This window comes from Nomascus leucogenys, chromosome 12 (genome assembly GCF_006542625.1).
Source record: "Nomascus leucogenys isolate Asia chromosome 12, Asia_NLE_v1, whole genome shotgun sequence".
Taxonomy (NCBI): Eukaryota; Metazoa; Chordata; class Mammalia; order Primates; family Hylobatidae; genus Nomascus; species Nomascus leucogenys.
Window position 1 is genome coordinate 15,427,783 of NC_044392.1, and position 16,144 is coordinate 15,443,926.

Here is a 16,144-nt window from a genome sequence, read left to right on the forward strand (position 1 = left end):
ACTTCCAGGGACAGCCTTGAACACCATTCAACGACAGGATCTGGCTCTACTAGCCAGGCTGGAGTGCAGTGGCATGATCTTGGCTCACTGCAGCCTCCACCTGCCAGGCTCAAGTGATCCTCCCACCTCAGCCTCCCGAGTAGCTGAGACTACAGGCATGAGCCACCACGCCTAATTTTTGTATTTTTTTTAGACTCAGGGTCTCACCATGTTGCCCAGGCTGGTACTGAGCTCCTGAGCTCAAGTGATTTGCCTGTCTCAGCCTCCCAAAGTGCTGGGATTATCGGTGTGAGCCACCACACCTGGCCTTGAGCTTTCATTCTGTCTTTAGTCTTGTCATAGGTTTAGACCCCCACCTGGTCCCTTCTTGTTACCTATGGTAGGAATTGGCAATTTTTTTTCTGTAAAGTGCCAGATGGTAAATATTTTAAGCTTTGTGTGTCACATGATCTTTGTTATGACTCCATTTTGCATTTGTAGAGAGAAAGCAATAGACAATATGTAAATGAATGATTGTAGCTATATGTCAATAAGACTTTATTTTTGGACACTGAAATTTAAATTTCATATGATTTTCATGTGTCATAAAATATTGATCTTTTCTTGATTTCTCCCCAACCATGTAAAAATGTAAAAAGTACTCTTAGTTTGCATCCACACAAAAACAGGCGGTGAGTCAAATATGGCCTGTGGGCCATAGTTAGCCAACCCTTGGCCTACAGTAGAAAAAAAAACCCTCAGAATTCCTTATGGACTTTGCCTTATTTTGCCACGTGGAGCCACCTTAGGCTGGGGAAGTAGAAAGCACAGGGCTTTTGGGCATTAGGTCCTAGGTTCCAGTTCTGGCCCTACCATCTACCAGCTGGGTAGCCTTGGACATAAAATTCAACCTCTCTGAGCTTTACTACCATCATCTATAAAATGGGGGCAATAACACCTACATCACAGAGTTGTCATGGCAATTAAGTGAGCTAATGTATATAGAGCTCATGGCACCAGTATCTGGCATACAGTAGGCACTCAATAGTAACTCTTATTCCAGCTTCTGACATGGCTTCTCCAGATCAACTGCGGCCCTGGAAAGCAACCCAGCCACTCTGTGAACCACAATTGGCCACAGGAGGGAATAAACTGACAGCAAATACAAAGGCAGAGAGAGAATTTGGAGGTTTTCAGATACATGCCACAGGATTCTAAGTGCCTGGTTAGCCCTAATTCCTTCTGGCACCATTTAAAATTCCTCTGGTCCCCTTTTCCTCCTCAAAAATTACTTCTGACTCTCACAGTTCTTAAAGATTCTTAGCATTCTTTACCAACTACCCAGATGGACCCTGGAGCCCTCTCCTCATTCCTGTACCTCCTGCTGGTATAGGGCTGGGGTGGGGAAGGATGACCATGGCCAGACCAAACCTACACAGATCCATCGGCCTGCAGCTGGGTCTTAAGTAGGCTGGGCCTGGCGAGGCACCCAATTCTCTCTCAATTGTTCATGAATTTCTTGCTGTACTGGGAATGAAATTTCTTCAGTGCTTAAGAACTAGACTTTCTACAGAAGTTTTAGAGCAAAAAAAAAAAAAAAAAAAAAATCACCATGTATACAAACAAAAGATCCATCACATTACTTTCAAGACAGAAAACATCAGTGAGGCACAGGTAAGGCTAAGGTTTATGGTATCTCTACCCTTGGTCCAAAAAGCCAGATCTCGGCCCGTCACTTCCTTGCTTCTACAACTCCACTGCCTCTGGAGCAACCAAGTTTCTGTGCTGTCACTCAGGGCCTCCATCACCTTGTCCCAGACCACCCCTCTATGGGAGTCTTAACCTGCAGTCTAGCCAAAAGGGACTGTATTTCCACCTGATTGCTCTAACCAATTCCCAGCTTCCCACACTTGTGCATAATTAAATCACCTGTAACATTTTATTACACATCTTCCCCTAGACTGTGAGCTAGGGACAGGGTAGAGACTGTCTTCTTCATCTCTGGGTCCCCTACACCTAGCAGAGGCTCTGGCATGGGGCAAACACTTCATAATTGTTAATGAATAGATGGAAACAGCTGAAGTTATTCTTCCCTTAAGCTGTTTTAGCTGGACTCTTAATAGAAGACCGAGTACAGTCTGGGTCACTGCCACAAAGCAGAAAAACCGAAGAGAAAGAAAAGAGGCATGACCAATGTGATCCAAGCAATGGAAAATAGGTTTTAAGAGTGAGGTTAAAGAGACCAAGGCTGTTTAGCCGGGAGAAGAGAAGATGAGGCCTAACTGGATTCTGGCTTTAAGTACAGAAAAGGTTCTCATGAGAAAATCTTGATCTCATCCTCCCTTTATAATCAGAAGAAACTTTTCCATATTCATGGAAAATGGAACAAGAAGAAATGGCTTAAGTTAAGGCCCGAGGGGTTTAAGCTGGAAGAACCAAATTAGGCACACTTTTCCAGAGATACTGTTATTGTACTTTTCGCAAGTGAATTGGAGGAGTCTTGCTTGGCACTCTTGTTGAAGGCTGTGAAAAAAGTAATATATATGCTGCTCTGTTCCTGTTTACTGTGGAGAGAGGTGGGTGAAAACACAAGTCAGGTAAGATTTTCTAACGAGCCACTGATTTTTATTGACCCATTTCCTACAGGCACTTTCTGCCATGTTATGCATTGCAAGCATGTGCTGGAACAATCTAGTATCTCAAAGGTTCCTGACAGGGCAATGGAAAGAAAGAGAAGGTAACAATGCGGGGGAAGGGAAAATGGCCCTAATAAATATACTTTCTATAAAAACAGTACCAAACTGGGCATTATATATTTGTTAATATTATTACTATTAAAGCTCACGTTCATTGAGCACCTACTATGTGCCAGGCACTGTGCTGTTTTATCTCAATTCTCATAACAACCCCATGAGGTAAGTAATATTTGTATTCTCATTTTACAGATGAAGAAACAGAAACTCAGGAAGATTAAATAACCTGCCCAAGTCACACAGGTAGCAAGTGACAGAGCCAGGACTCAAACCCAGGTAGTCTGACTCTAGAGTCCATATACCTAACTAGTGTCTCTCTGTTAAGGATGAGAGGCTGGAATATAAACTCTAGTCTCTCTGAATCCTGTTCATATTCTCAGCTCTTCCTCATACAGTCCCAAGCCAGGACATTAGCAAGAGTTGAGGCCTCAGAAGTGAACCAAAATACTCCTCTGATTATCAGCATCTATAAAATGGGGGCAATTACACCCACATCACAGAGTTGTCACGGGAATTAAGTGAGCTAATGTACATGGAGCTCATGGCATCAGTGCCTGGCATACAGTAGGCACCCAATAACTAGTAACTGTTATTCCAGCTTCTGATATGGCTTCCCCAGATCAGTTGTGGCTCTGGAAAGCAACCCAACCACTCTGTGAACCACAACTGGCTGCAGGAGGGAATAATCTGACAGCAAATACAAAGGAAAGAAACAGACTGAGGACTCTCAGATGATAATGAGCAGATGCAGGACTTGAACGCCAGCCTCTGGACTCCAAGTTAGTGCTCTTTCCTACTTACAGACTCTTGTTGAATTTGAGGGTGAGAAAATGAAGAGACAGGATGTGCCAAATGGGCTGTCTCCCCTGACAGACCCTTTTGTAATGAACTGTCAATCTCCCACCAGAACCCATACCTGAAATACCAGGGTCCTGCAGCCTCTGTAAACTGGTTCTAAGATTCTACTAGCTAAGGATGGCAATGCACTGATTTATGGCACTGTGGGTGCTGCCAAAATGCTCACCTATTAAACCTATCAAGCAGACCTAGTCCATGCAGCTTCCAAACTAGGCCAGTGATTCACCGTTTAAGCCTCTTCACTGATGTCCCCATTCTGGGACCATCTTTGCTCCAGTCTAACCTCCGTCCTGCTGCCAGAGAAAACAGAGCGCCAATCAGGGCATTTGGAGCCTCGCAGCATAAGGAAGATAACATGGGCCTTTGAACTCAGCACTGCTAGTTTTGAACCAAGCTGTGCCCTTACTATCTATCTAACCTTGGGGAAGTCACTTTAATCTTTCTGAGGTCTGGTTTCTTCATCTTTAGATTGGAGATAAATAGGCCTATATTACAGGATTAAATACAGTATGTAAAGCCTCCAGCATACTGCAAGCCACAAAGCAAAGGAGACACTTGATAAATGCTAGTGTTCTGCTCCCTACTCCACTCTCTACATTTTAGCCAAAATCTGCCACTTCGGCTTATTTCTTCTCACCAACTCCTCTCCCCTCCCACGAAACACACACACACACACACACACACACACACACACACACACACACACACACACACACCCTTACACCTGTGCATTTCTGCCTCTCAACCGTTGCTCAAGCTGTTCCTTCTCCCAGGAATAAACTCCCTCCACGGCCCAGCATAAATTCTCCACCTTCAGGAATCCTCTGGTCATGCTGGGATTGATTTCTCCTTCTCCCAAACTCCCACTTTGTTTACATTCCTTACTACATTTACCATAGTCAGTCTGATTTCACTTATTTATGTACTTTTCTATCTTCCCAACTACACTGGAGGGAGAAGGTTCTGAGAAGACAATTATTTATAGGAGGGCAGGAAATGTGTTGTTTTCCTCTATGTATATTTCTTAATACCAGGGTCTTGTACACAGCAAGAGCTCAATATGTGCTTACTGAATTGAATCTTTCCATCCTACACTGGGAATCTTTACAGAAAGATCCCGGACTGAGTTCATTCTAAAACTGCATTTACTGCCTAACTTGATAAATAGGCAATTTTTGAAGTATATGAATATTCCTAAACTAAGATCCACTAATACTCATGTGGGCTTGTTTCATTCCTTCATCCATTCTTCCAGTACACTCTGGACTCTTCTTGGGATCTCGCTCCAACATACAAGGAGACATTGCTGGGACAACATTTCTCACTCACGGAGATCTGGGAGCAAGCTCTTTGGAGAACTGTTTCACCCCACTGGGTAGGAGGCGACTGCCATTAAAATCACACTAAAACCCAGAGTTGTGGAATTGGAAAATAGATCTGAGTGATCTGCCTTAGTTTCCAAGCTATAACATAGAATTAAAAACACTTAAAACAGTGTCTGGAACACAGCAAGTGTGCAATAAATGTTAGATGTTGTATTAACAATGTAGTAGACTGGAAAAAAACAGATACATGACATTTCACTTCTGGAACTATCTCCACTACTGGCTGATTCCTTGTGTAATCTCTTTTTTTTTTTTTTTTTGAGACGGAGTCTCACTCTGTCGCCCAGGCTGGAGTGCAATGGCGCAATCTCAGCTCACTGCAACTTCTGCCTCCTGGGTTCAAGCGATTCTCCTGCCTCAGCCTCCCAAATAGTTGGGATTACAGGCGCCCACCACCATGCACAGCTAATTTTTGTATTTTTAGTAGAGACGGGGTTTCACCATGCTAGTCAGGCTGGTCTCGATCTTCTGACCTCAGGTGATCCACCCACCTCGGCCTCCCAAAGTGCTAGGATTACAGGTGTGAGCCACACACCTGGCCTCCTTGTGTAATCTCGATCAAGTCCTTTCCCCATCTATAAAATGAAAGTGGCAGAACCAGATGGTTGGTTTCCAAGCTCCTTCTACCTTTAACCATGTAAATTTTTCTATGATCAAGAAATAACTTTCTCTTCCACATGCTGAGGCTGTTGGCAAGGGAAAATGTGCATTTATAGCTGCTGGTCCCCAGATGGGAGGAACCACTGTTTCCCAAGGCCAAGAGCAGAGTAACTGATTAGAAAACCACCTGTGAGTGGCTCACGCTTGTAATCCCAGCACTTTGGGAGGCCGAGGCGGGCGGATCACGAGGTCAGGAGATCGAGACCACGGTGAAACCCCGTCTCTACTAAAAAATACAAAAAATTAGCCGGGTGTGGTGGCAGGCGCCTGTAGTCCCAGCTACTAGGAGAGGCTGAGGCAGGAGAATGGCGTGAACCCGGGAGGCGGAGCTTGCAGTGAGCGGAGATTGCGGCACTGCACTCCAGCCTGGGCGACAGAGCGAGACTCCGTTTCAAAAAAAAAAGAAAAAAAAAGAAAAAAAGAAAAGAAAACCACCTGTGAGCTTCCCCGTTTGAACTGTACTATTAATACACCCAGTGCAGGTCTCCGAACAGAGCATCACCTACCTTCCAACAAAACTCACAGTCAAGGCAAGACAAGAGCCTGAAAACAATGGCTGCAATGAAGAATCCTTGCTTGTGCAGAATTCTTGTACTTTCTTGTTTTTGATGCCTGTAATTAGGGCATCAATCTAAACTAGGGCCCTCCTTAGGCACAAAGAGGAGGAAAAACACAAAGTCCCATTCTGAACCTGACAGCTCATAAAACAAGGGCCAAAGCTAGTAAATAAAAAATGTCACTGACTCACTTAATCACAAACACTGAAGAGGGCTACTATGTGCTGGCCCTATGCTGGACAGAGGAGGAAGGAAAGAGACATGATCCCTTGCCATCCACGTACTCAGAGTACATATGGAGTGTACATATCCCTAGGCAGACTATGATGAGAGCTACATTAGAGGGTCAGCCTACAGAAGACAGAAAGGGGAACAACTAATCCAGCAGAAGGCTCAGAAAAGCTTCACCATGGAGGCCACATGAGATGTAAGCCTTGAAAGATGAGGAGGAGGAGGGAAATCCAGGGAGAGAGAATATAAGCAAAGGCTCGAGCAGGAACATGCAGGGAGTGTTTGAGAAACAGAGATTTGGCCGGACACGGTGGCTCACACCTGTAATCCCAGCACTTTGGGAGGCCAAGGCAGGCAGATCACCTGAGGTCAGAAGTTTGAATCCAGCCTGGCCAACATGGCGAAACCCCGTCTCTACTAAAAATACAAAAATTAGTCAGGTGTGGTGGCTCATGCCTGTAATTCCAGCTACTCAGGAGGCTGAAGCAGGAGAATCGCTTGAACCTGGGAAGTGGAGGTTGCAGTGAGCCGAGATTGTGCCACTGCACTCCAGCCTGGGTGACAAAGTGAGACTCCATCTCAAAAAAAAGGAGAAACAGAGAAAACTAGTTTATTTTGACTGGACCACAGGTTGCAGGTTTGGGAAAACCAAGGGAAACAGGGAGGGGGAGAGGTTTGGGAACAAACTGTGGAGGAACTTGTCTGAGGCTGGAGTCCAAACTCTACATCAAGCTCGTCCAACCCACGGCCCTGGATGGCTTTGAATGTGGTCCAACACAAATTCATAAATGTTCTTAAAACACTGAGATTTTTTTGCAATTTTTTTTAAAGCTCATCAGCTATTGTTAGTGTATTTTATGTGTGGCCCAAGACAGTTTTTCTTCCAGTGCGGCCCAGGGAAGCCAAAAGATTGGACACCACTGCTCTATATAGTAGGCAATGATGCCCACCAAGGTTTCCGAGCAGTGTCTCAGGAAGAGCACAGGGGCACCCATGAAGAGGATGCAAAAGGAACCAAGTAATTCAATTACTCTGGGACCACATTACAGGAGACCACATGCACTTCCTAAGCATGTGCTGGGCTCTGACAGCTCCTGTTCACAGAGCTTCCCTCTCCCATGGCTTCGCTTCATGCAATCTGAGTTGCCATCCCCCACAACTGTCAATATCTGCAAAATATCAGAGTAACAGGACTCCTAACCAACTCTCTGGATTACAGAGAGAGAAGTGTTGAGGTGGGAGCAGATGGGCAGAGGGGGCACCAAGGCCTCTAGCTGGCTCAGTTCCATATAAAACCCAACCCTGGATTTCCTCTTCACATCACTTCCAGCCCAGCCCTCTAATGAAGGGCTGAAGCTAAGGAGAGTGGGCTGAAAGCACCTGGCTGATGGGTGGTGATCCAGTGAGACACTACACCTACTGTCCAGCATGTGCCTGGCGCATGGGCAGTGGTGTCCTTCCCATTCTGCAGGGTCAGTTCCATCTGTAAATCCCACTGAGGCTTCAAGGCCCAGGTCACATCAACTCTTCTCTCAGAGCCTTCTAGATATCACAGCTACCATGTATTCAGCACCCATTACATGACAGGCACCATACTAGGTGACTTCCATATAATCCTATTCACCCTTCACAATGACCCTATTATGGCTATTTCCTAGGGAAGAAAGCGAAGCTCTGGGAGGGGAAGCAGACTTGCCCCAGGACACACAGCTAAGAGGTGGAAGAGATGAGATCTAAACCCAGGACTCCCTGACCCTGAAGTTGAGCACTTCTAACAACACTTCATTCCTGTGAGCCTGCCTGCCTCTGATCTGCCACTGACAGGGAGTTTGGAGCTCTTTAGGAAGACAAGGTGCACCTGACACTCTTATTGCCTTTCCCTGTGGACAGCCACCCACACAGGCAGGAGCCTTTAAATACTGAAAATAAATGAAAACAACTTAAAAATAACCCAGTACACAGATTTCACAAATTCCTCACGTGAAAAACTATTCATGACACTGGACTGCCTACGCCCTGCGCCCAGCCACAGCCTCGGTCCTGATCCCTGGGAGAGACCGAGTCTCAAACGGGCCACGGAGTAAGCGCCATCTCGGACACCGGCCGCGCCCCGACCCCAGGCACAGACGGAGCCACGAAAGGTCGTATACAGCTCGGGACAGTCCTGAAAAGCGTCCCCTTAGGCTGTCCCTCCGCAGCTGAATCGGGTCGTGACCTCGGGCCACCGTGAAGGCCCTGACTGCCCCCTTCCGGGCACACAAGCTCACTCACAGACCCCGGCCCCATTTAGCTCGGAGGAATACCTCGCAGGTCTCGCTTTTACCTTCGCTGGCTCCCGCCGGGGAGCAGTCGCGCGCACCCCTACCTGCAGATCGCTCCTCCGAGAACGCGGAAGAGGCGGTGCTAGATCCAGGGGGTGGGCCCGACCAGAGAGGGGGGCGAGGGGGCGGAGCTGCGCCTGCGCCCTGGTGGCTACCCAGGGCCACCTGGGGGCAGGGAGCTCGAGCTGAGCGAACTGCGCAGGGGTGGCAGGGAAGAGGCGGGGGGAGGGGAGATTGACGGCAAGCGGGTGGGGCTTAGCGCCTCTGGAGCTTTCTTTTCCGAATAGAGGGTGGAAAAGCCCGGGAACGGAGGAGGCCGGGTGCGACAGGTGTAATTAACATGTACTGAGAGCTTCTGCAGGCCAGGAAGGAATTTTAAAATGCCTTTTATATGTGGGGAAATGCTGCCAGTCTTTTCTAAAACGGGATCAATTCTGTACAATTTCTTTAATGGTCTGAGTGCCTAGAATTTCACCGTAAGAGTTTCTCCTTGAGTACAACATTATCCCCAGTAGTTCAAAATTTTTAAAACTTTTAAAAGTTCATTTCTTGGGGAAAAACAATTGTAAATAGGTTAATGCCTCAACCAGCCTCCCCACATCCCCTTTCCAAGTCTGCAGCTGCGATGAGAAAGGATGAGAGTGTGGACTGGGATTTAATTCAGGTGCTGACTCTGAGTGATGGAGGTAAACATCCCTTCCCTGCCTGTCTCAGGATTATCGTGAGGATTTGGTAAGCAAAGCTAGTTAAAAAGCCCCAGGGACTTGCTTCCCATCATCCACCTGACAAACATTTGTTCCCTGTCTTGTCGGGGCTGTCTTTTCATCTGTATGATGGAAGGAGATTGGGAATATTAGTGAACATTCAGGACTTTGCTAGATTTCCCAGTCTAGGTGAAGGCTGGAGAGGGGAAAGATCAAGCTTCTGTGTTCATTCCCTTCTGGAATCCTGCGGTCCAACCTGAGGGCCCCTATGTATCCTGACTTCTCCCACTCATTACCTTCCGTGGAGGCCCACCCAAGCTTCAAGTCTTCAGAGGCCCTGCTGGCCTGTTCCCTGTCTCAATAGCTCAAGAGACTCAGGACCTATGTTCCAGGTTCTCAAAGTTGGTAGGTCCCTCACATGGCAATCAAATTTCAGTTAACATCTTTGAGGGCTCTGAGGGTGCTCAGAGGAAGGAGGGCTCCCCCAAAGCAGGTGGAGCTCTACTCATGCCTGTGGCTCATTTCAATTCCACAGCTTGCTGTGGGATAGGGAGGAGAGTGGCAACAGGAAACCTCAGAGGCTGTAGTGTTTATGGGAGCCGAGGGTGATGTGGCATCCTTTACTCAATAGGGGGATGCTCTGCCCCAGGCTGGAGAGGATGGCTTACTACCTAGGTCCCTGCTCCAAATACTGTTTTGGAATTTTTTTTTTTTTTTTTTTTTTTTTTGAGACAAGGTCTTGCTGTGTTCCCCAGGCTGGAGTGCAGTGGCACCATCTTTGCTCACTCCAGCCTCTGCTTCTTGGGCTCAAGTGATCCTCCTGCTTCAGCCTCCCGAGTAGCTGGGACTACAGGCATGCACTACCATGCCTGGCTAATTTTTGCATTTTTTTTAGAGGCAGGGTTTTGCCATGTTGCCTGGTCTCGAACTCCTGAGCTCAGTGATCCTCCCACCTTGGCCTCCCAAAGTGCTGGGATTACAGGCAAGAGCCACTATGCCCAGCTTTGTTATGGATCTTGAGCCAACGGGAAAACAAAGCCCAGCCTGACTTCTCAACCAAGCTGCCACTCTACCTCCCAGGACCCTTTGTTACTAGGTTTTGCCCCATGGGAGTGTGCTCTTTTATCTGCATCATTGAGGCCCTATCTCTTTCTTTTCCCCCTCCCTTTCTGTCTATTCTTCTTTAAGCATCCGTCTGTGAATCTCTCAAAGCAATTTTGTGTCAGCTTCCTAATGTATTTACAGATATTCCCATGTAAGGTACAGGTCTTGGATCACACAGTTCTAAGATAAATCTACTCTCACTGCCATGGTCATATTTCAAAATGACCGTGAACCCAAAGCATGGGACTTGTAACAGTCTGAGCTGCCCAAGGACAGAGAAGGTAGTGAGCGATCTGTCATAGGAGGTGTGCAAATAGCACCCTTTTAGAATGCTGGGATTGGGCCTCCTGTGGTGAGCCAGAGGAAGAGGCAGCAGAATGGAGGGCCTTCCAGATTCTAGAGGAGTGAATAAAGGGAGGGATATTGGGGGCTGGAAGGGAAGCAAGGCAGCTGGCCAAAGACACACTTGATTCAACAAGCTATTATATGTCAAGCACTTAGAAATGTACGTGACACATAATGAACATTAGCTGTTATGATGACTGTGAATGATTCATAGACTATATAATGAAGGAGCTGAGATCAATCAGTCCTTCACTCCCATCACTGATAACAAAATAGGTAGAGGATTGGGGTCTAGAGGGGGAATGGGCTTGCAATGGAGCTTCAGGAGCTGGGCTGGGACTACAACCTATGCGTCTGCCTCCCAGGAGAGCCTCTGCACAAAGCCAGGCTGGCTCCTTTGCAGGAAGAGGGAAGAGCTCTAGGTGGGCCTTTGTTGACTCTTAAGAACCAAGCTGCTTTTTAATTCCTGTCCAGGCAGCTTGTGAGTTAGGGGCAGTGGAATGGACAGCAAGACCTGAGCCAATAGATGCAGATGTCTACTGCGGAGTAAGCTCAGGAGTCAGGCCCATGTCCTGCCACCCCCACTGTAGCTCCAGCCAGCAACAAGTATCTTCCTCTTCAGGATGGCCTCCTGTCCTGTAATTAGTGTTGGGATTGTATTTTCACTCTGTACTTTTATCCACTACCTCAAAAGAACCCACCCAGATTAATAGCCAATGCCACGCCGGGCGTGGTGGCTCATGCCTGTAATCCCAGCACTTTAGGAGGCTGAGGTGGGCGGATCACGAGGTCAGGAGATCGAGACCATCCTGGCTAACATGGTGAAACCCCGTTTCTACTAAAAATACAAAAAAATTAGCTGGGCGTGGTGGCGGGCACCTGTAGTCCCAGCTACTCCGGAGGCTGAGGCAGGAGAATGGCGTGAACCCAGCAGGCGGAGCTTGCAGTGAGCCGAGATCACGCCACTGCACTCCAGCCTGGGCAGCAGAGCAAGACTCCATCTCAAAAAAAAAAAAAAGAGAATAGCCAATGCCAGGCAACCTGAGATGAAACAAGGAATGATTCCTATCAGACTGAGTTCCCGGAAGGCAAAGAAAGGCCAGCCCTCTCCACCCCAAGCGTCCTAGCCTAGCCCGGTCTAGAATTTCCAGAGCCCCAGGAGAATCTTGATGTCTCCACCCTAGAGAGCTGGGCCAGACATGACCACACCAGCCAGCCCTCCACATGGTCCAGTATCTCAGGACAAAAAGCCTTCCCAGCCCCATTCTGGCTCAGTTCCTTCCATGGTCTGCCAAGAGCCATGTGGCACCCAGATCACCGCTTCCCACCAGTGGCTGCTTTAGTTTGCCTTTTATTTTACCAAAAATAACAACAATAAAGTCTTCCCTCTGTTTCATAAAAATAAATTTTCCCATCCTCCCCCCATCCCAGAAATTAGCCCTTGCCACAGCCTAGAATCCATCATGCAAGTCACAGCACTCTGGGGAAAGCTCCTGCTACCCTCGCTCCACAGCCTCTGGCAAAGCTGCCAGGCCACTCTGCAGGCAGCAGAGGCAGAAGTCCCAGGCCCAGCTGGCTGGGCCCAAGAGCTCCATGTGTTTCCCCAAAGTGCAGGCAGCTTCTAGGCCATTGAGTGGGGCATGATATTGGATGCTTGGCTCAGGAAACAACCCCAGCCCACCCGAGGGGCAGTGGGACATGTTGGCCTCAGGTTAGAAATTATTGCTCAAAGCAGAAACAGTTGTGTCCTAGCGAGGGTCTGTTAAACCCTCTTTCCATGTGTATCTCTGTGTAGCAATTGATGGGCCCTGCGGTCAGGATCCCTGGTTTCTCCAGCTCCATGAACGCCTCCCTGTGAGGCCCTGGACAGTTTCTCCCTCTTCTTCTCCTGGCTTCAGTTTCCTCGTATGTACATTGAGACAGTGAGACTGGATGATTCTCAGGTTCCCTCTGGCTTTCCATTCTGGCTTCCCAGAGTGGAGGCTCTGGGAGGGCACACCCCTGTTCCTGCCTCAGTTTCCCCACCTGTGGATCTGTGTATAGGGCTGGGTATGGAGGTACTGAGTAATGGAGTGCTGAATGAACATCCCAGTCTCCCTGTGGATAGCTGTGCTGTGAGATCCAACTGGCTGGAATGTGTCAGGGATGGCTGGGAAGGAGGCAGGTACTTTTAGGATGGAGGATCTCCATGCCTGGAAGAGTCTATTCACCAACTACATCCTCAATGTGCTGGGATGGGAGACAAGACTCCAAAGTTCCCAATTCAAGTTCCACAAGCTCCTTGGACTGGGGGATTATTTTGTGCTGGGCTTCAGATCCGAGGAGCCAGGAATGTAGATTCTGGGAGCTAGAGTGGAGTATATGATTCCCAGATGAAAGGCCAGGGGAACTTTGTGTACTTGAGGGATCATCTCCAACCCCCAGGAGGACACCTATAATACAGGCCTTCTTGGAGGCAGCGGGATGAGTAAAATGTCAGCTCATGGGCATCTCTGGGTAAGAGAATCAGAGCCTGTGTCTGGGGTGGGTCGGTTTAGGAACTCAAGGCAAGGCTTCTCTTCCTACCTTCCCCCAGCTCTCCAGGACTCATGCTGATGGAAGAGTGTAGCCTGGAAGGTGTGAATGTAGAGCAACATCTACAACCACATTTTGTGCACTTACACACATGGTCAGATACACTGAGTGGGGACATTGAGCTGTCATCACTCCTACAGTGGTCATGGTCTGATGGTCCCAATCTATTTATCCATCCATCCAACATTTATGGAAGGCCTACTATGTGCCAAGGAGGGGTAAGGCAGCTAGCTCTCACAGACACACCCCACAGTGAAAATCACATACACACACATACCTCGGCATCTGTGCTCACTCACAGGCAGGCTGCTCACTCTCTTGCACCTTTCTTGCCATCACCTCGGCCACACCCACATTCCTCCAATAGGCTTGGGAACCAGCATGGAAGGGTCAAGTGTCATAGAAGAAATTCCCTAGCCTACCCTACTCCCAGACTTCATGCCAGAGGTTTAACTCCACTTCCCTTCTGTTTGCCCGCCTAGATGCTCTCCCCTTCTCCATCCACAAGCGGTCAGGGCGACAGGTAGGCAGACTCCTGAGAACCAGAAGTCCAGAGGCTTTGGGTGTGTGGAGTGATTCCAGTGCCTTCAGATTCCTTCAGGCTCCTGGGGGTCCCCTCTCCCAGCCACCCTATGTTCAGATCATCCATCTGATGGCCAAAAAAGTCCAGACCTGGGCTCAGTGGCAGATCCGCTCTGTCATCTCCCTCTGTAGAGACACAAGGTAGGGAGGGGTCAGTTAGAGCTCAGCCTACTAGGCAATCCCTTCCCAAACCATAGGGCCTAGCTGCTCTTCTGTCTGAGCCTGGCCCCTTCCCCCAGCAACCCCAACTCTTAGGCTGCAAATCTGGGTTTGTAAACTGACACTTGAATAAATTCTCTATTGAAGTACAGAATTCACTGTTAAATGAATTGCCTTCCCCTAATTTATCTACTTGGGCATTGGAGTTACTTAAAGCAGGCAGCTTTTGGACATGAAAACTCAGAGGCTAGCCTTGGTAGGGGAGGGTGGTAGGGCTTGGCCTCACCAGTGGCTCCAGCTCCCGCTGGTCCACCAGACTGAACTCGCGGATGAAGTAGTAGAAGTGCTTGTAGCAGGTGTTGACGTGCGCCTCTGCCCCCATGCTGAGGATGCTATCGAAATGGTGGATGTAGACATGGACAAAGACTCGGAAGAGGCGGGTCAGGATCTTGGTGCAGACCTGCTGGAAGTTCTTAGGGAAGGGAACTCCTAGAGGGCAGGGGAGGGCAGAAGAAGGGGATCAGTATCCTGGTGCCAAACCTCTGCTCAACTTTTCCCTCCCACACACAGGCAACCAGGATGGCTTTTTCCCCAGCACACGTTTTAGTACACTTCCCTTTGGGAAATAGAGAGTGGTTTGACTTTCTCCCATACTTTTCTTTCTTTCTTCCTTTCTTTCCTTTCTTTTTTTCTTTCTTTTTTGAGACGGAGTTTCACTCTTGCCCAGGCTGAAGTGCAATGGCATGATCTCAGCTCACTGCAACCTCCATCTCCCGGGTTCAAGCTATTCTCCTGCCTCAGACTCCCAAGTAGCTGGGATTACAGGCATGTGCCATCATGCCCAGCTAATTTTGTATTTTTAGTAGAGACAGGGTTTCTCCATGTTGGTCAGGCTGTTCTTGAACTCGTGACCTCAGGTGATCCACCTGCCTCGGCCTCCTAAATGCTGGGATTACAGGCATAAGCCACCGTGCCTGGCCATACTTTTCTTTTTAATGAAGCACAAATCTGACTGTGGCTCTCCCCTGCTGGAATATACATCATCTTCCACCTTTTCCCATCACCTAAAGCAGGGCTTTGCAAACTTGTGGGGGTCACTGACCAACCCTTCTTAGACTATGATAAAAGTTACGACCTAAACTCTCCCCAGAAATATGTGCAATTGCAGAGATGCTCACATCACACTCTTGTATACAACCCCAAGGAGAGTTCAACAACTGGGTCCATTTAAAAAATCCCTGGGCCTTCAGGATTAAGTCCTAACTTCCCAGCAGGACGCTGCTCAAGGCCTTTCATGATCTTATCCTGACCTCTCTCTCTAGCCCCACCCCGTGTCCCTCCTCTTTTCAACATTCACACAGAAGTCCTCAGACCCCCAATCCTGGAAATTATGAATTCTGCAAGAATTAGTTCAGACAGCCCTCGTTCCTTCAAATATTCAACAACACGAAGAACCTTCCATTTATGAGCGAGGCCCTGTGCTCATAAATGGAGCCCTTCACACCTTTTGCCTCTAATCCTTAGAACAATTCACCTGATGTGTCTGATTGTCATTTTAGGTATGATAAAACAGAAGTGCTTACAAAGGTGAAGCTGCTAGCCCAAGGCGACACAACTATTAATCAGTGCAGAATGGAGACAGGATTCAAACCCTCTTTGCAGTGCACTGCAGCGACCCTCACAGATATTGGGACCCATGAAAAAGGCCCCACTTCTGCATAGTCCCCCATGCTCAAGGCAGAGATCTTGGTGGCTTATGCCCTCTTCTCTGTGGGGCAGTCACCCAGGGTTTTAGGCATCTATACCTGGAGTCCCACAGGCCCAGGGAGGTATGGCCAGCAGGGACTATGAATCTACATTCAGGTCCACAGCTGGCCCACCCGGCTCCGTAGACCCCCTCCTCTTCCTCACCGTTCCCAGGTGGGGTCGAGC

The 16,144-nt window shown here is 48.2% G+C and overlaps 2 protein-coding genes across 14 annotated transcripts in view; both read right to left on the reverse strand.

Annotated features, from left to right (window-relative positions):
• MKNK1 (MAPK interacting serine/threonine kinase 1) overlaps positions 1–8,857 on the reverse strand; it is a 46,862-nt gene extending 38,005 nt beyond the window's left edge. For 2 of the 7 annotated variants that reach the window (XM_003259022.3, XM_030823845.1), the window contains exon 1: positions 8,789–8,857. The gene's annotated coding sequence lies outside the window, so the exon portion shown is untranslated. Of the gene's footprint in view, positions 1–8,746 lie in introns of all 7 variants that reach the window. The other 5 variants (XM_030823851.1, XM_030823842.1, XM_030823850.1 and 2 more) reach the window with 4 other exon arrangements.
• The window catches only part of MOB3C (MOB kinase activator 3C), a 41,064-nt gene that overhangs the window by 14,911 nt on the left and 10,009 nt on the right, over positions 1–16,144 (reverse strand). For 6 of the 7 annotated variants that reach the window (XM_030823856.1, XM_003259019.4, XM_030823855.1 and 3 more), the window contains 2 exons: positions 14,499–14,701; positions 12,233–14,179 (listed from right to left, as the gene is read on the reverse strand). In XM_030823856.1, coding sequence (XP_030679716.1) covers positions 14,150–14,179; positions 14,499–14,701 — 233 coding nt within the window. In that variant the 3' untranslated portion in view covers positions 12,233–14,149. Of the gene's footprint in view, positions 1–12,232; positions 14,180–14,498; positions 14,702–16,144 lie in introns of those variants that run through there. The other variant, XR_004032584.1, reaches the window with a different exon arrangement.